Source organism: Myxine glutinosa, chromosome 7, assembly GCF_964187855.1.
Source record: "Myxine glutinosa chromosome 7, kmMyxGlut1.1, whole genome shotgun sequence".
Lineage (NCBI taxonomy): Eukaryota > Metazoa > Chordata > Myxini > Myxiniformes > Myxinidae > Myxine > Myxine glutinosa.
Window position 1 is genome coordinate 5,313,235 of NC_136267.1, and position 19,870 is coordinate 5,333,104.

The 19,870-nt window shown below is 46.0% G+C and overlaps 1 protein-coding gene and 1 long non-coding RNA gene across 5 annotated transcripts in view; one reads left to right on the forward strand and one right to left on the reverse strand.

Moving 5' to 3' along the window:
• LOC137412114 (E3 ubiquitin-protein ligase HECW2) overlaps positions 1 to 19,870 on the reverse strand; it is a 318,934-nt gene that overhangs the window by 231,154 nt on the left and 67,910 nt on the right. For all 4 annotated transcript variants that reach the window (XM_078781247.1, XM_078781243.1, XM_078781246.1 and 1 more), the window contains 2 exons: positions 16,907 to 17,315; positions 1,707 to 1,814 (listed from right to left, as the gene is read on the reverse strand). In XM_078781247.1, the coding sequence (XP_078637373.1) occupies positions 1,707 to 1,814; positions 16,907 to 17,288 (490 nt within the window). In that variant the 5' untranslated portion in view covers positions 17,289 to 17,315. The remainder of the gene's footprint in view (positions 1 to 1,706; positions 1,815 to 16,906; positions 17,316 to 19,870) is intronic.
• Positions 5,149 to 7,901, forward strand: LOC144892779 (uncharacterized). Its single transcript, XR_013623939.1, has 3 exons — positions 5,149 to 5,573; positions 6,017 to 6,148; positions 7,879 to 7,901. It is a non-coding gene; the product is annotated as an uncharacterized LOC144892779 (long non-coding RNA).

Consider the following 19,870-nt stretch of genomic DNA (forward strand, 5'->3'; position numbering starts at 1 on the left):
GAATCCATCATTGCTTCGGATATGAAATCTTTCCTCTTCTCCAATGGCTTGATCTCTGATCATCAATTTGGTTTCAGACCAGGTCACTCTACTCTGGACATGCTGCTTCTGCTGTCTCAACAATGGATGGAGGTCCTCAATGCCAAACAGGAAATTAGAGCTGTCTCCCTCGACATATCACGTGCCTTCGACACGGTCTGGCACCCCGCTCTGCTCACCAAACTCTCCTCCTTTGGTATCCATGGAAATCTCCACGCATGGCTGGCGGACTTCCTCTCACGTCGTCGTCAACGTGTGGCCCTGAATGGGTTTCTCTCATCTCCTCTTCCTGTTCAGGTTGGAGTTCCCCAAGGCAGTGTTCTGGGCCCCGTGCTTTTTCTGGTCTTCATCAATGATCTCTCTGACTCTCTCGAAAATCCTCTCTATCTCTTTGCTGATGACTCCACTCTCTGCCGCTCCATTCCTCTTCCCTCAGATCGGCAGTCTGCTGCCTCCTCACTCTCTGAAGACCTGGACAAAATCACAGACTGGTCAAACAAGTGGAACATGTCTTTCAATCCTGACAAATCTCACACTCTTACTATGTCTCTCCGAAAAGATCGCCTGGACAACCCTCCCATCTACTTTCTCAACAATCCTCTCCAAGAAGTTCTGTCGCTCAAGATTTTGGGTCTCACTATCTGCCATGATCTTTCTTGGGAAAACCACATTTCCAAGCTGGCCTCCAAAGCCAGTCGCCGACTGGGCATCCTCCGTCGTGCGAAGTCCTTCCTCGGCACACCTGAGCTCCTCACCACATACAAGGCTTTCATCCGCAGCTCAATGGAATACTGTTCTCCCCTATGGGCCGGTGCTCCTGCCTCACACCTAGCTCGGCTTCACGCTGTTGAAACCAAAGCTTTCAGAATTATTGGAATCTCCCGCGATGAAGCTATCTCTGAGGGCCTTTCACTCACTCACCGCAGGCAGGTAGGTGGTCTTTCTGTCTTCTACCGACTCCTCTCCGGCATTGCACCCCCAGCTCTCTCTGTGCTCTGTCCCCCAAATATTCCTACAGGTCGCACAAGATCTGCCAGCAACCCTCTGATGGTTAAACTGCCGAAATCTCGGCTCTCTGCTCACCTTCACTCTTTCATTCCTCTTTTCTCCCGCCTCTGGAACAAACTCCCTCACTCCCTTCAATCCCACTCCTCCCTCCAGGTCTTTAAAACAGCTGTTCACCACCATCTCTTATCTTCCCCCATCCAAAACCTTGATCTTTTCTACCCCCGCTAATTCACCCCAGATCCACCTTGTTTGAAATTCCAACTTCTTTCCTGGAAGTCCTGGCAGTGTCCATATGTTTTATACCTCTCCCACCGCCCCCTTCCCATGCCCCCCCCCCCAAAGCCCTCGCCCTCTCTCAGATCTCTCGATGTCTCCATGTCTCTCGGTCCCTGCTCTCAAATGTTGTGTTTGTGTCCTTCCCCCTCTCTCCCCATCTTGTCTACCGCTCCCGATGTTATATGTTTTATGTGTCGGTTTGTCTTTCTGTGTGATTAATGTTCGCTCTTTCACGAGCCTCGATCTTGTATACAAAAAAAAAAAAAAAAAAAAAAAAAAAAAAAAGGTGATGAAGAACAGAAGGACGTGTGGTTTGGTTATTAAAACATGAACCAACAAGCCTCCTGGTAAATGGCACTCCGCACGCTCCATGTGACGCTTACCTTCGGTGAAGTACGGCTGGGGCTCGATGTGCCAGATGACTTTTCCTTTCTCGGTCCCATTCACGCCACGATTTTTGGAGTCCCAAAAGTTACCTGGGGATGATTCATCTGCAAAGAAAGCAGCGAGAATCGTATGCTCAAGGGCTGTTCAATGAAAGGATGACAGGCTTGGGTTAGTGAGTGAAGTTACAGAGTTACTGCTCCTCTTAAACTTGAGCTAAAAATTATGGGAAACCAGTCGCGCTTCCTTTTGTGGCGAGTTGATGAATCTTAACCCAGTTATGATTAAGGGTGGCACCAAGGCGAGTGATACAAATTAAGATTTGATTGGATTTTAAACAGCACAGGTAAGCTATAATCACTTTGTAAAAAATCTGAAAAGCAACTTTTGCATTGACTTCAAGCTCATGGAAGAGATTATTAGATATAGATAAATCACATTTACAGGAAAAAGCCAAGATCATAGACACTAGTTACTGTTATAATCGTAAAATTAAAAGAAATATATAATAATCGTAAAATTATTAATTTCTTAATTAATTTGCTAATGGCATACCTAAACCACCAGTGTTTCATCCAAATATGTAACTTTTTGAAAACTAATTAAATAATGAATAAATCAAAATTAAATAATTAATCGATTAATTGACTAATCAATGAATGATTAATTGATTAATTAATAAATCCAAAATGTCCTTTATAGCCACATCACTTGGTCACCAGTGTCGAAATATTAGCTTCCAAGCTCAAGAGGTGTCTGAGGTATTGCCCAGATGAGAAAGAAAATAAATAAGGCATTAATAATAAAAATAAATAAATAATAATTGTAAAATAATTAAATTATTAATCAATTGGCTAATAGAATACCTAACCCGCAACCGTTTCGTCCCAATCTGCAACTTTAAAAAAAAATTTTTTTGGTCATTAATCGAATATTTAAATAATTAATCGATTAATTGATTAATCAATAAATCAAAAATACCCCTTACAGCCAAATCACTTGGTCATTGTCATGTCCAAATATCAGCTTCGTAACTCCAAAAGTGCCTGAGATATTGGGCAGATGAGAAAGGAAATAAATAAGTACTTAATTAATCGATAATAATTAAGTAGTTAATCAATTAATTGATTAATCAATAAATCAAAAATACCCTTGGTCATTGTCATGTCCAAATATCAGCTTCCTCAACTCCAAAAGTGCCTGAGATATTGGGCAGATGAGAAAGGAAATAAATAAGTACTTAATTAATCGATAATAATTAAGTAGTTAATCAATTAATTGATTAATGAAAAAACAAAAAATACAGTTTTTGCCAAAGCTCTTGCTCACTATTGTGCCGAAATTTCAGCTTCCTAGCTAAAAGGATGGCTGAGATATCGCCCGGACAAACAAGAAAACAAATAAACAAACAAGAAAACAAGAAACATGTGCATAGCACAATACTTGCAAAATCCCTAAAATAGGTTTTTGGCCTATGTTGACCTCAAAAATAATTGGTGCTTGAATTCAGTGACCTGATATGCAAATCCTCTTAATATTTCAAGTCAATCAGGTGAAAATTGAGGATTTTTGAAACTTGGCCTATGTTGACCTTTTGGCCTATGTTGATCTCAAAAATATACTGAACAAAATTATAAACGCAACATCCGACATTTTGAAATAATTTATGAACGCTATCTACCGTCGGCCCGGAAGAGTAGGAAACGGGATTCGTCCGTGAAGAGGACTCTTCTCCAGCGTGCCAAGGGCCATCGAAAATGTGCTTTCACCCACTGTAGTCGGTTCCGACGGCGAACATCTGTCAGGTCAAGACCCTGGTGAGGACGACGGGCGTGGAGATCGATTTCTCTGAGACGATTTCGTACGGTCTGTCCTGTGATTCGTCGGTTATTCAGACCAACCGTCTCTTGTGCTGTATGTCGCTGGTCGCAGACGATCACGTAGGTGGAGGAGCCGGATGTACCGATCCTGAGCTGGTGTGGTAACACGTGGTCTGCGGGCAAGTGGTTGATTGGCTGTCGCGCCAAACTGTCTGAAACGGTGCCGCAAGCGGTTGATGGTGGAGAAATGCACATTGCACTGTGCAGCAACAGCTCTGACGGACATCCCAGCATTCAGCATGCCAATGGCGCGCTCCCTCATGAATTGTGGCATCTGTGGCATTGTGACGTCTGACAAATCTTGTCATTTTTGGGTGGCCTTTTATTGTCCCCAGTACAAGGGGTGGCTGAGCAATGCTCACGCTCTTTGAAACGCGACAGTGCATACCACACCCGTCTGGTGGGAGCAATTTCTCATAACGGGAGTGCCACGACATTGAAAACGTTTAAACACCCTTATGCACTCAAATTCAAGACTCATCAACCTCTTGTACATACCGAAAAATAGAGGTGATATTTTACTGCAACGTTCATAAATTATTTTAAAATGTCGGATGTTGCGTTTATAATTTTGTTCAGTGTAGTTGGTGGTTGAATTCAGTGTCCAGATATGCAAATCCTCTTAAAATCTGAAGTCAATCAGATGAAAATTAAGGATTTTTAGAAATTCTGCTTATGTCGACCTTTTGGCCTATGTTGATCTCAAAAAAAGTTGGTGGTTGAATTCAATTTGCTGATATGAAAATCCCATTCAAATTTCAAGTCAATTGAATGAAAATTGAGGATTTTAGAAAATTGAAGTGATTGGTGACCTTTTGACCTCAAAAATATGTAGGATTTTGTCGGACCACGAACTCTACCATTTGGTGAAGTTTCGTGAAGATCGGTTTAAAATTGTGACCTGTAGGCAAGTATAAGTGAGCGGACCGCGCACACACACACACACACACACACACACACACACACACACACACACACACACACACACACACACACACACACACACACACACACACACACACACACACACACACACACACACACGTGATCAACATACATGTCAAAAAAAATTTGTTTTTTGTTAGGTAGTAACACATGACCAACGAATATACGAGAAAAAACTGGAGTGAAAACCGAGTACTCCCTTTCAGCGTGCGTCATTGCCGGGCACCGAAAGATGACGTCATGCAGCGCCTGGAGATGGAATAGGAAAGGAGCGGTGCACTACAACAACAACAACAACAACAACAACAACAACAACAACAACAACACCAACAACAGGCTGCTCACCGTAATGAAGTCTGTGAAAAGGAAATGAAATGAAACTCAGTGGTCCTCGTTTTCATGAAGCAAATGTTTTCTAGCGAAAAGGTACTGAGGCCTTTGTGACCAATTTTATCTCCAAGGATATTGTACTGTGTGAACTGAACGTCGCTTCTCCCCTCCCTCCCCACCCCCATCCCGGATAACTTCTCGCAACTTGTGCTCACACTCCCCCACAGTGGTAGCAACAGCGACTCGCTAATGCGGGAGTCAGTAGGAAGTTAGCTGGCACGGCGGACGCAAGTTGTTAGTGTTGAAGAGCTTGTGTTTGGATGCATGAAAGGTCGCACACAGGCCAAACAATTCCTCAAGTGCGGACGGATTCGGTTGTGCAAGGAGAACGATGGAGCCAGACAGATACAGCGATTGATTAATTATTACAAGTAGTGCACAAGAAAACCGGTTTAGGGTGAGAGTTTAAGGATGAACGCTCTCCTCGTGACGGGAACAGTGCACACACTTTGGAAGGAATGAAATAAGGGTTCGTCGCTATCTAAAAGCATAAAAGCAAAGGATGCATCTTGAACACCGAAAGCAACAGAAATAAAACGTCAGCACAGCTTGAGGAGGAAGCGGACGAGCGTATTGAAGAGACGAGGATTGAACGCAGTGGGGAGCACGTCAATCCTTGGCAACACAGGAGCAACGAACAAGCAGCGGATGGTGATTTGCAGCATTCTTTGTGGTTTCTTTTCTCAGTTTGTTGCGCGCACTTTTCCCAGCTCCACGAGAATGTTGCCAAAAGCCAAGTGCACTGTAACACATTTTGTACAATTGTTGCCATTTGTTCTCTGCACAATTGTGTGGCGAACGCATTCCCGCATCCCGGATCGGCACCGAGTCATGTTGTATCATTTTTGAGTTTTTGTTTATTTCCGCCTCGGCTAGGCCACATGCTCGTGATTCTCAAGCCTAACAGGTTGTATACTGCACTTCCTTCTCCTTTCGTCTCCCTTTTTTGCCATGAAGCACATGGCTTGTGGCTGTGGGTAGCATCATTTGCTGGGAGTGCAACTGTGCAGTTGATGCAGTGCCCCCTGGAGGTCAGAGCAGGAATTTGCAATTTGTTTATGGTGCCGGTGATAACTCGCCTACTCTTCACATAGGACACCATGAGATCCTTAACGCCCAGCAACGAATGCTGGCGGACGGGACGCTCGGTTTAATGGTGATCCGAGGCACAGCACACACAATGTTCAATCACTCTACCTGTGACACACCAGGATGACAGTTTACAGGTGGGTTGGCATTCAAACCCATGCTAGACTAGTCTAGTGGGCAGAGGGGGGTCTGTGCACCCCCCTGAAATAAACTTCTAATCAATGTCTCTATATCAGAAAAATGCGTACAAAACGATTAGCTTTGTTAAAAAATTCAAAAAGTGTCCCATGTATCGTTTTAATGCAAATTTATGCAAATTAGTGTCGCCATTACAGAAAAATACAATTTTCACGATATCTCAACCAATACTGCAGATAACTGCACAAACAAATAAGATATTTAGACCCATTTAGAGGGTCAAGGATAATTACAAAAAGCACTCGAAGATAAAGTAAATGTATACATGGTAACATGTTAACCTGCAAATTCTTAAGTGCCTGTAATACCAAGAATTTGATTTGTCACTATATCTAGGTCAACATTACACATCAAGAGGGACTTTTGATGGCAATTTTACATATTGGTGCTATATTTGTGACCAAATGACTTTTACCACATGCATCATTCATCATCCTCACTTTCAATGAAATCATCAAAGTCAAACTCGTCCTTCTTCTTCCTCATCTTCGCTGTCCACCTCTTCATGATCTCCACAGTCCAGTAGATCAACCAGAGAAGCTGGTAGGACAGGACCACAGGACCACACCGGTTCCATCACAAATCCCATCCCATGGGCCCCCCCCCCATCACAAATCCGTTTGCCATCGCAGATAAGGACAAGCTCTACTCCCTTGCTTCAGGTGCCGCTGTTCCCAAGGATTTTGAGATGGATGTGTTCCAAGCAGAAAAGTATGGGCAAGGCCACTAAAGCTGACTTCATCAGACGTCTACAAGGCAGACAGGCAGGAAACCTCTTCGACCTTATCAAGAGGAAAAACTCAAGGCCATGGAGGCTTCGGCCAAACTTACCCTCACATCATCACAGGGAAAGGTAATTAGGCATTCCAATACTCAAGGGGTCGTTTCCTTTTTAAATGGCATCTTGTACTTGTAATCTATATAAATAAAACACAGTTTGTGTGTGTGTTACCTATAGACTCCTAAACGGAGAGGCTCACGTACTTGATATTTGGCATAGACATGGCCATTGAGCCTGGGAAGGACATGGCCTACCTAAAAATATTTGACGAGATCCATATTTTTATTCATATTTACCTCAGCGCATTTCAGCGAGGAACATTATACACTGAATCTCAGCCAGTGCCAGAGCAGCTCGCTGATTCGATCAGAGCGATCACGTGATGTTCCATCCTCGCCACCAGACCATTGAACTGAAAATATATAGAACTAGCAGAAGTATCCAGCATTGCCGGGTGGGGGAGGGGAGGGGAACAGGGGGAGGGGGAAGGTGAGGGGAGGGAAGGGGGTGGTAAGGGGAGGGGAGGGGGGGAAGGGAAGGGGAGGGGGAAGGAAGAGGAAGAGGAAGAGGAAGTGTCCTGCATCCTCCTCCCCCTCTCCTCCCCTCCCCTCCTCCTTCTCTCCTCCCCTCCTCCTCCCCTCCTCCTCTCCTCTCCTCCCCTCCTCCTCTCCTCTCCTCCCCTCCTCCTCTCCTCTCCTCCCCTCCTCCTCTCCTCCCCTCCTCCTCTCCTCCCCTCCTCCTCTCCTCCCCTTCCCCTCCCCCCCGTTCCCCTTCTCCTCTCCCCGTTCCTCTCCCCTCCCCTGCCCGGCAAGGCCGGGTACTTCTGCTAGTTTAATATGAATTTTAATGGTATACTCCAACACTGACATGTTACCTTTACTATTCCAGGTCATCCAGTATCAAGAGCAAAGCAATGTTGCATTCCTACTTCTCGTCAAGTCTCAGAATCAAGATGAGCCATTAGACTTGGAAGAACTCATGAAGTACTGTCTGATGCCTGTGCAGTGTGCACCCTAGCCTTGGGACTCCAGATGGGTTTTTTTCTCCAAGACAAACAAAGCCACCATTCTGCACTACCTTCTGGAAGACACCACCCCAGAAGTTCTACCGTACCCTGAGGATGCCCTATTCATTCAAGACGGCATGGCACTGCTCCATGTTCTTTACAACCTTCCCCCGACGTGGGGTGAGATATGTCCACAAGTGCTCGATCAGATGGTGGCCAAGAAACACTTCTTGTTCTCAACAGACAGTTACCATCCGGAATCCATCAAAGCCCAGGAGAGGTTGAGGCACGGCAGCTCAAAAAAGATCATTATAGCTGGACCAGCAACCAGGAAGCCACACAATTTCAAGACATTCCTTGCAAATGATGACAACAAAAAGCAGCTCCAGCTTCTCCTGCGAGTGTGAAGTAGTGAACAAGCCGTTTCGAGGCTGAAGAGAACTGATATGGCAGTGCTGATCGTGGAGGGGAGAGCCCATCAACTCATCTCATCAAATGGCAAGGTGAGTTAAAAGCTTATACTATTTCAAGAAACCTAAAAATAAAAGCATGAACCTATGTATGTACTTCATTCATTATCTTAGCTAAAACAATCGAGTACCCATCTCCTTATTGATAATTGTCTGTAATCTCACATCCTTATGTGTGAAGTATCCTGCTCTCTTTCACATCAAACTGCTTTTCACAAAATTCAATGCCTTTTATGTTTCAGGTTGAAGTGCGTGAGCTCCCCACAATCTACAGCAACCAGGAAGAGACAGATACAAGGGTGGTGCTGCACCTTCATCACGCCGCCGCCCTCGGCTACAAGAATGCTGTGGTCAGAACCCCTGACTCGGATATCTTTGCGATTCTACTCGACCACGCCCACACCATCAAGCTCACTATATACCTGGATACAGGATCAGGAAAGCATCGACAGCTACTGAACCTCTCTGAGCTTGCAGAATCCTACGGAGAAGGTTACTGTGCCATTTTTCTTGGGCTTTACGTGTTCACTGGAGAGGACTGCACCAGTTCCTTCAAAGGCAAGGGGAAGGTGGGTCCCCTGAAAAAGCTGGAGAAGAACCCCAGGTTTCCGAAGGCCTTCAGGCAACTCGGTGATGACTGGAACATCAAGCCTCAAGTGCTGCAGCAGTTGGAGCAGTTCACTTGCCTGATGTTTGGACAGAGTCGCGAGTCTTCTGTGGACGTCATCCGTACGAAGCTGCTGTGGAAGCTGGTGGGGGAGGACAAGAAACTTGCATCAAAATCTAAGGTGGACCTGGCTCGCCTTCCTCCCTGCCATTCTGCACTGAAGCCACACGTCCAACGTGTAAACCACCGTGTTGCACTGTACAAGTGAGCTCATGAACCCTTCATAGAAAAGCCAAAACCCGACAGTGAAGGACAAGGATGGACGCTGACTGATGAAGGACTGTTGGAACCGGTGTGGTCCTGTGGTCCTGTCCTACCAGCTTCTCTGGTTGATCGACTGGACTGTGGAGATCATGAAGAGGTGGACAGCGAAGATGAGGAAGAAGAAGACGAGTTTGACTGATGATTTCATTGAAAGCGAGGATGATTAATGATGGATGTGGTAAAAGTCATTTGGTCACAAATATAGCACAAATATGGTAAAATTGCCATCAAAAGTCCCTCTTGATGTGTAACGTTGACCTAGATATAGTGACAAATCAAATTCTTGGTATTACAGGCACATAAGAATTTGCAGGTTAACATGTTACCATGTATACATTTACTTTATCTTCGAGTGCTTTTTGTAATTATCCTTGACCCTCAAAATGGGTCTAAATATCTTATTTGTGCAGTTATCTGCAGTATTGGTTGAGATATCGTGAAAATTGTATTTTTCTGTAATGGCGACACTAATTTGCATAAATTTGCATAAAAACGAAACATGGGACACTTTTTGAATTTTTTAACATAGCTAATCGTTTTGTACGCATTTTTTCTGATATAGAGACATTGATTAGAAGTTGATTTCAGGGGGGTGCACAGACCCCCCCTTCTACCCACTAGACTAGACCGTTTAGAGGCGAGTATGCATACCTCTAGGGTACCCTGCCACCACATTTTCTCCCTGGTTTCCTTCCCTCGTGATTATCTTTTATCCTCCATCTTTTTGGCTCAAAACCTCAAAATATTTTTGTGTCCCTACTGTCCTGTCCACCTCAGCCAATTTTTCCTTCTTCATCCTTCCTATCCTGGTTTCCTTCCCTCGTGTTATCAACATAAGCCAAAAAGGTTGCATTCTCCTTTTCCTACATTTTCTCCCTGGTTTCCTTCCCTCGTGATTATCTTTTATCCTCCATTTTTTGGCTCAAAACCTCAAAATATTTTTTCCTCCCTACTGTCCTGTCCACCTTAGCCAATTTTTCCTTCTTAATCCTTCCTGCACTTTTACCTAGCTATTAACCATACCCAACCTAGAACTCCGACTTCCTGATTACTCTGCTTCCTCTCCTCTCTCCTCTTTGCAATCCACTCATCCCCTTCTTGAAGCATCCACTCATGGCTCAGCAACCTCACAGTCAGTACTTTTCCCCTCTGGGATGCACCTTCAGCGGTAACCTTAAATCTGCACCACACGATAAGGCGACCCATGGGCCCGGCTGATTCCCCAGATTGCAAGCGGTGGGCTTGAGACAGAAAGACTTTCTAATAGGTACTGAAGGGGTAGCATTAGATTATATTCGTGCACATTCTAATGTCAGGTCAGTGCAACAGGAACAATTCTATCAAAACGCATGGGAATACTGAGTGTAATAAAGCCATCAATTCCCATAGAGTGGGAACACGATGATTAGAGGAGAACGGGGGTGTGGGGGAATTAAACCACAATTTATTAGCGAAGACTCATCTCACAGACGAGATTACTGCAAAGTGACATACTGTACTTTAAGGTCGTGATAAAATTCCAGTCCCAGAGGAGTCAGTGAAAGGCCACTGATAAAGTCAGCCACTGCCACTGCCACTGATAAAGTGAAGTCCTGAGCTAAAAACGTGTTACAGGAACCAGATTCCATGGTCTGACAAATCACCAACGCAACATGGATATTGCTTAAAGAAACACCATTAATAATATTCACCATTTGCAGAAAGTGTATTTTATTATCTATTAACAGTGTAATTAGGTTTACTCTCCATTTAAATAAAAAGGCTCCCATGGAGCTAGAAGTGCAGCAGAACTCATCTCGACACAACAGGAACCACTCGTCACAACAAAACTCGTTATTTTACTTACTCGTTATTTTATCGTCCATGCGATATTGTTTGATTATAGTTAGTTTTGGTTTGAATTTCCTGTAACTCGTAATTAATTAATCGTGTTCTGCTCCTCGTGTGTGGCCTTGTAGTTGTACCCCCGTCGGTGTTTTGTTAACTTAAGCGTGTTTTGCTTGGCTCTTGGTTTTTTCCCTTCTACCCCGAACATAATACTGTCTAACGTTCTAAATCCCCACCCCCCCCCCCCCCCCAAAAAAAACAAAAAAAACAAAAACATTTATTTTCTTTTCTCCACGTGTACTGTTGTCTCATCCTGTATTTTCTGTCCAGGTGTGCTGTTTGCCCCACCCCCATTATCTCCTTGCCATCCACCGTTTGCCCTGTTCACGTGACTCGTGGTGGTCCCTCTCGGCTCTCCCCCCGTTGGTATTTTTGTGCATATAAGATTGTTCATAGTTCTGTTTAAATATTATTTAAATATGTTTAACCTTTCCCCTTCTGTGTTTTATTCAGTGGTATATTACAACACGCTGTTTTTCTTCCTATTTAAAAGGTTTTTCTCAATTTCCTCTCCAACTCATTCCACTTCAAAAAAAAGAAATTCAATATCTTATACGTCTCCCTCACTACATGGTCTAAATTCACATTCATTCCATCCCTCCTCCATCGTTCTGAATCGGATTGCTAACTTGAAAATCACAACAAACCCAATTTGTTATCAATGTTCGTCTTTCATTAATCATCCACTTTCTAAACTCCCCTCTTGCCCCTCCCATCCAAATCCCCCCCCTTGCACCTACACTCCGAAACTTCCCCCTTGCCCCTCCACTCTTAAACTCCCCCCTTGCCCCTCCACTCCTGAACTCCCCCCTTGCCCTTCCCCTCCTAAACTCCCCCTTTGCCCCTCCCCTCCTAATCCCCCCCTTGCCCCTCCACTCCTGATCTCCCCCCTTGCCCCTTCCCTCCAAAACTCCCCCCTTGCCCCTCCCCTCCTAAACTCCCCCCTCACTCCTCCCCTTCAAAACTCCCCCCCAATCCCTCCCATTCAATTCTCCCCCCATACCATTCCTCTCCAATTCTCTCTCCTCCCTCCTCCTCCTCCAAGCTGCCTCCTCCCCACTTCGTCTCCCTTCTATCTCATACCTCCACCCCCCCAAACCTTCTACTTTCCTCTGCCCCCCCTCAAACAACCCCTCACTGTGCCGCATCCCTTCACCATCAAACCTTTCATCCTCCTCATCCTTCCCTTTCTTGGAACTCTTCTGCAACATCTGAAACACTATCAACTGCTCTCCCTACCTCCCCCTCTCATCCTTCATCTTACCCTACTCCTCCCCTCCCCTGTCCTGTACCCGATGCTCCCCCTCTCTCTTCATTAACGGTATGGACCTCAAACATCCGGGGCCTTCGCTCAAACCTGACTGATCTCTCCATACAGGTTGCTTCTGACAATCCAGACTTGATCTGCTTAACAGAGACTTTCCTCCTTCAAGATGTCTCTGATTCCTTAATATCTCTTCCTGGTTACTCCCTCCTCCGGTATGATAGACCTGAGCCTCGGCCTGGTGGTGGGGTGGCTATCTTTGTCAAAAACTCTCTTCCTCACTCTCCTTGCACTGCTCTCTTTCCTCCTCACCCGCAGGAGTACCTCTGGTTACGGCTTCCTCTCCGCTCCCACCTTTTGTTCATATGTGTTCTGTACCGTCCCCCAAACAGTGATGACTCCATCTACATTTCAATGTCTGACAACATGGACCAACTTCTATCCACTCATCCCAACTCTCTCTTCCTCATATGTGGTGACTTCAACTGTCATCATGCCACCTGGTTGGGTGTGGGTTCCTCTCTCACCAGTCATGGCACCTCAGCAAAGGACTTCTGTGACTCACTGGGATTGACACAATCTGTCAATTTCCCGACCCGGATCTCAGCCAATGGAGTACCTTCTCTTCTAGACTTGGTTATGACAAACTTCCCTGCTAATGTCTGCTGCTCTTCTTCTGCTCCAATCGGTTCTTCTGATCATGTGCTTGTCAAAGTGGACATCTCTCTGGCCATTCTCAGAGAGCCTCCTCAGCGTCGACGAGTCTGGCATTTCACTCAGGCCGACTGGGACGGTCTTCAAGCAGCCATCAATCGTCTGGATTGGTCTCCCATCTCCACTGCCTCTGACATCAATTCTTCCTGGGAATTCTTCCAAAGCAAACTGATCTCTCTCATGCACAGATTTATCCCATCTCGCCTTCAATTGTCTTACCCTTCCTCCCGTCCATGGTACACTGAATCTTGTGGTGAGGCAGTTGCCCTGAAACAACTTGCCTTTGCCTCTTGGAAGGCTAATCCAACTGAAGGAAATCTCAGTTCCTTCCACCAAGCTCGGAACAAGTGTGTGTCTACCCTCAGGAGTGCCAGGAAGCACTATCTCTCCTCACTCAAGAATGAACTCTCAAACCTGTCTCCTTCCTCCAAATCCTGGTGGCGTCTGGTCAAATCCGTTTCTGGTGTTTGTTCCCCCTCCATCCCCTCCCTTACCTCAAATGGCCACACAGTTGACATCGCACGTGACAAAGCCGAATGCCTCAACTCTGTGTTCGCCTCGAAATCCTTAGTCCCAAACCCATCTCTCTCTGTTCCCACCTTTCCCAGTCGAACCCAACTGCTCCTGGACTCTGTGTCCTTCTCTCCTGACAAGGTGGAGGAGTTTTTGTCAAACCTCGACTCTGATTCTGCAACTGGACCAGACGGCATCAGCCCACGGGTCCTAAAATCCTGCTCTGCCGCTCTATCTCACCCTCTCTCTGTTCTTTTCACCCTATCTTTTGCTCAAGGTCATCTGCCAGCATCCTGGAAATCAGCTAACATTACCGCTTTACACAAAAAAGGTGCAAAAACAGATCCTTGCAACTACAGACCAATCAGCCTGCTCCCAATTATCAGCAAAGTCATGGAATCCATCATTGCTTCGGATATGAAATCTTTCCTCTTCTCCAATGGCTTGATCTCTGATCATCAATTTGGTTTCAGACCAGGTCACTCTACTCTGGACATGCTGCTTCTGCTGTCTCAACAATGGATGGAGGTCCTCAATGCCAAACAGGAAATCAGAGCTGTCTCCCTTGACATATCACGGGCCTTTGATACGGTCTGGCACCCAGCTCTGCTCACCAAACTCTCCTCCTATGGTATCCATGGAAATCTCCATGCATGGCTTGCGGACTTCCTCTCTGGTCGTAGTCAACGTGTGGCCCTGAATGGATTTCTCTCATCTCCCCTTCCTGTTCAGGCTGGAGTTCCCCAAGGAAGTGTGCTGGGCCCTGTGCTTTTTCTGGTCTTTATCAATGATCTCTCCGACTCTCTGGAAAATCCTCTCTATCTCTTTGCTGATGACTCCACTCTCTGCCGCTCCATTCCTCTTTCCTCAGATCGGCAGTCTGCAGCCTCCTCACTCTCTGAAGACCTGGACAAAATCACAGACTGGTCAAACAAGTGGAACATGTCTTTCAATCCTGACAAATCTCACTCTCTTACTATGTCTCTCCGAAAAGATCGACTGGACAACCCTCCCATCTACTTTCTCAACAATCCTCTCCAAGAAGTTCTGTCACTCAAGCTTTTGGGTCTCACTATCTGCCTTGATCTTTCTTGGGAAAACCACATTTCCAAGCTGGCCTCCAAAGCCAGTCGCCGACTGGGCATCCTCCGTCGTGCGAAGTCCTTCCTCGGCACACCTGAGCTCCTCACCACATACAAGGCTTTCATCCGCAGCTCAATGGAATACTGTTCTCCCCTATGGGCTGGTGCTCCTGCCTCACACCTGGCTCGGCTTCACGCTGTTGAATCCAAAGCTTTAAAAATCATTGGAATCTCCCGCGATGAAGCTATCTCTGAGGGCCTTTCACTCACTCACCGCAGGCAGGTAGGTGGCCTTTCTGTCTTCTACCGACTCCTCTCCGGCCTTGCTCCCCCAGCTCTCTCTGTGCTCTGTCCCCCAAATATTCCTACAGGTCGCACAAGATCTGCCAGCAACCCTCTGATGGTTAAACTGCCGAAATCTCGGCTCTCTGCTCACCTTCACTCTTTCATTCCTCTTTTCTCCCGCCTGTGGAACAAACTCCCACACTCCCTTCAATCCCTCTCCTCCCTCCAGGTCTTTAAAACAGCTGTTCACCACCATCTCTTATCTTCCCCCATCCATAACCTTGATCTTTTCTACCCCCACTAATTCACCCCAGATCCACCTTGTTTGAAATTCCAACTTCTTTCCTGGAAATCCTGGCAGTGTCCATATGTTTATACCTCTCCCACCCCCCCCCCCCCCTTCACATGCCTCCCCCCCTTCACATGCCTCCCCCCCAAAGCCCTCTCCCTCCCACAGATCTCTCGATGTCTCCATGTCTCTCGGTCCCTGCTCTCAAATGTTGTGTTTGTGTCCTTCCCCCTCTCTCCCCATCTTGTCTACCGCTCCCGATGTTATTTGTTTTATGTGTCTGTTTGTCTTTCTGTGTGATTAATGTTCGCTCTTTCACGAGCCTCGATCTTGTATACAAAAAAAAAAAAAGAAAAAAAAAAAAGGGTGTTTATATAGTGTGGTTAGGACCAGAAATATCCAAGTGGCATGACCTCTGGGTGTTTAACCTACACATCTGAAATGTTCACGTTTATGAGACCGGTTGCATTCTCCTGAGTCTGTGGAACAATTACATTCCCAGCTATCTTTTTGTCAACAGGAAACTGGAACTGTGAATTCAAATCGTGATTTAGGAGAGGATTTCAACCCGAGCCAGCACGCTTCTCGGACGGATACATTCACAATATCACGTTCCAGGACTTCCCAAGCGTTCACTCTCAACCTACTGGAGTTAATAGAGAGCCTCAACCCCTATATTCAAATAAAATATAAACCCAGGGATAGGAACACGTGTTACGGGGTAAAATATAAACCCAGGGATAGGAACACATGTTACGGGGTAAAATATAAACCCAGGGATAGGAACACATGTTACGGGGTAAAATATAAAAATCTTGATCATTTCAGGTTTTATCTGAAAATATTCATTCAAACCTTGAAAATATCAAAACGAATCAAAACATCGAAAATTGACATCCTACCAAGATTGAAATATTCCAGCAAATTTGGAGTCATGGTTAGAAGCGTTTCACTGGAAATATTTAGAACTAGCTGATATACCTGTCGAGGACAGGTGCCATAGTATGGAATTTGACAGGATAGGAGGACCATTGAACACCAACAATCTTATGATGGAATGGCAGCAGAAGCTCCCCCAAGCGAAGTGCCACATGCAATATACAAGTTGGTGAATGCTTTGAGAAAGGTCTACTTTTGATTCGGCCTAAGGGGATAAATGCAAGAGTTGTAAGTAAATTTAGATGCCACAAGAAACATCGTTATCCCTTGGAAGTTTGAGGACGATAAGCAAAATGGTGAGACATGAGATAGGAAACCGGACAGACAGACAGACAGACAGATACCATTGTTTTATGTTTTACAGACGTTAAAGCCTTTGAACCAAATGTTCACAACGCTTCCATTTGCCCCACATTCTCTGGATTTGCTTTGTCCTGTAATTCCCGAACTTTGGGAATATCTGACGTTATTGAAGCACTTTGACTTTTGAGTGCCAAGCAGCAACCAAGTCATAAATCAAAGAAAATAAAACTTACCAAAACTGTAGAGGCCAATCCAATCAGTGGCATCCACCTCCTCCTTGATGTTCCAGGAGATGATCAACGTGTTGGGGTGCTCCAGCACAAACTCGTACACGTTCGCCGTGAGACTAGAACGGTTTTCGGACGTGACCAAGTCAGCATCACTGTTGGCACGAACCATTCCGCCACTCATGGGCATCGCTCGGGCCATCCCGCTCGCCGACGTTACACCCGAGCCTTGGAGCGAACCTAGAGGGTCGCCGTCAAAATTTCCCGCGTCTCCCGATCCAGAAATTCCTCGTAGGGTCTCCGACCCGAGACTATAACGTATTTGTTGGTTGTAGCGGCGGCGCATCGGCGTGCCCGATCGCAGAAGGTCACGCGTGGACACTGCCATAGCAGTCAATCTGCTGCAAGACCAGCTCTGAAAAACACACGAAGCAGAGAGTTTGAGAAGTTTTACAAACATAGCTTTCCCTAACTGCTAAAAGTTCAGAGAAACATCTCCACATAAATGTGTCGTTTTTCGGAAAATTTATTTCAACAAAAACATCCAACAGGTTTTTGAATTTTATTTAAAAGGCTGAAAAAATTCTATGATGAGTCTGTAAAGTAATTTTGATTTATGTCGCAATGTTAATTGTTCTTTGGCACACAAATCAAACACATTCTGAGGAACTACTTCTGCAAAGAACTACACAGCCACATGTGAGATAGTAAAATAAGAACTTTCCAAATAGTTAAAATGTGAATTTTCAATCTGCTATCATCCAACATCAAAATGGATGCATGTTAAACTTCAGGCCAAAGTCTACAAAATCACCTTTAATACAAATAGGTCGGCCTTCAGGGATGGGTTATTGGTCAGCCTTCAGAGAAGGGTTATTGGTCGGCCTTCATGGGAGGGTTATTGGTCGGCCTTCAGGGGTGGATTATTGGTCGGCCTTCAGGGGTGGGTTATTGGTCGGCCTTCAGGGATGGGTTATTGGTCAGCCTTCAGGGATGGGTTATTGGTCGGCCTTCAGGGGTGGGTTATTGGTCGGCCTTCAGGGGTGGGTTATTGGTCAGCCTTCAGGGGTGGGTTATTGGTCGGCCTTCAGGGATGGGTTATTGGTCGGCCTTCATGGGAAGGGTTATTGGTCGGCCTTCAGGGGTGGGTTATTGGTCAGCCTTCAGAGAAGGGTTATTGCTCAGCCTTCAGAGAAGGGCTATTGGTCAGCCTTCATGGAAGGGTTATTGGTCGGCCTTCATGGGAGGGTTATTGGTCGGCCTTCATGGGAGGGTTATTGGTCGGCCTTCAGGGGTGGGTTATTGGTCGGCCTTCAGGGGTGGGTTATTGGTCGGCCTTCAGGGGTGGGTTATTGGTCGGCCTTCAGGGGTGGGTTATTGGTCGGCCTTCAGGGGTGGGTTATTGGTCGGCCTTCAGGGGTGGGTTATTGGTCGGCCTTCAGGGGTGGGTTATTGGTCGGCCTTCAGGGGTGGGTTATTGGTCGGCCTTCAGGGGTGGGTTATTGGTCGGCCTTCAGGGATGGGTTATTGGTCGGCCTTCAGGGGTGGGTTATTGGTCAGCCTTCAGGGAAGGGTTATCGGTCGGCCTTCCGGGAAAGGTTATTGGTTGGCCTTCAGGGATGGGTTATTGGTTGGCTTTCACGGATCGGTTATTGGTAGGCCTTCAGGGAAGGGTTATTGGTCGGCCTTCCGGGAAGGGTTATTGGTTGGCCTTCAGGGATGGGTTATTGGTTGGCTTTCACGGATCGGTTATTGGTCGGCCTTCAGAGATGGGTTATTGGTCAGCCTTCAGGGATGGGTTATTCGTCGGCCTTCAGGGATGGGTTATTCGTCGGCCTTCAGGGATGGGTTAATGGTTGGCTTTCACGGATGGGTTATTCGTCGGCCTTCAGGGATGGGTTAATTATTGGTCGTACTTCAGAGATGGGTTATTGGTCGGCCTTCAGGGATGTGTACCCTGGTTTAGAATAGGAACACCGTATCCCTGCGTGTAGTAAGAGGCGACTAAAAGGGTTGGCGTCAGGAAGGGCATCCGGCCATAACAACATTGCCTCCAAAAGAGAACCATGACAATTACAACTACATATGGGCAGGGTACAGCCCGAAGTACCCCGTGGGGGACCCCACTCCATCTCGTCAAAACTCAAGGTGGGGAACCCGATCGAAGCAAGGGTGGAAATCACTCCATTTATGACGACGAAACATCTGATGCCCGACGTGGAGATCGGTTTCTGAGGTTTGGGACGTGGAATGTAGGGACAATGACAGGGAGATCAGGAGAAGTGGTGGAAGTATTGGTCAGAAGAAGAGTGGACATATGTTGTGTGCAGGAGACGAGATGGAAGGGAAGTGGTGTGAGAATGGTGAAGGGTAGGCAGGGACAGAAATACAAGTTTGTGTGGCAAGGGTGCCCAGAAGGCATGAATGGTGTTGGTGTCCTGTTTTATGAGGAGTTTGTAGACAGTGTGGTGAGTGTGACTAGAGTGAGTGAAAGGTTGATGATGGTGAAAATGATGATTGGAAAGCTCTTGGTGAACGTCATCTCGGGATATGCTCCGCAGGTTGGTCGGAGCGATGTTGAGAAGGACAAGTTCTGGTGTGCGATAGAGAAACTGATGGAAAACTCGCGAGATCTCGGAGACGGTGGGAGGGATTTTCGAAGCTCCACACGGTCTCCACGTTTTTCGAAGTTAAGTCTGTTCACAATTGTATTTTGTCGAAACTGTATTTATCTTTCGGTGTGTGAAGTTATTGTGTGCAACTTTGGTTGTTTCTCGGTGTTTATCTTTCATAAATTGATCGTCTGTTTGCCGTGTCGTGTCTTGAGGCCTTGTACAGTGTGCACTGTACAACCTTGAGGCTTTGTTTTTCTCTCAGCGGTCCGTCGTTTGTGATCCAATAACTTTCGTTCTCTGTATTCCCAGTCTTTTCACCCATAGCTTCCTTGTGTAAATCTCAACTCAAAAAAAA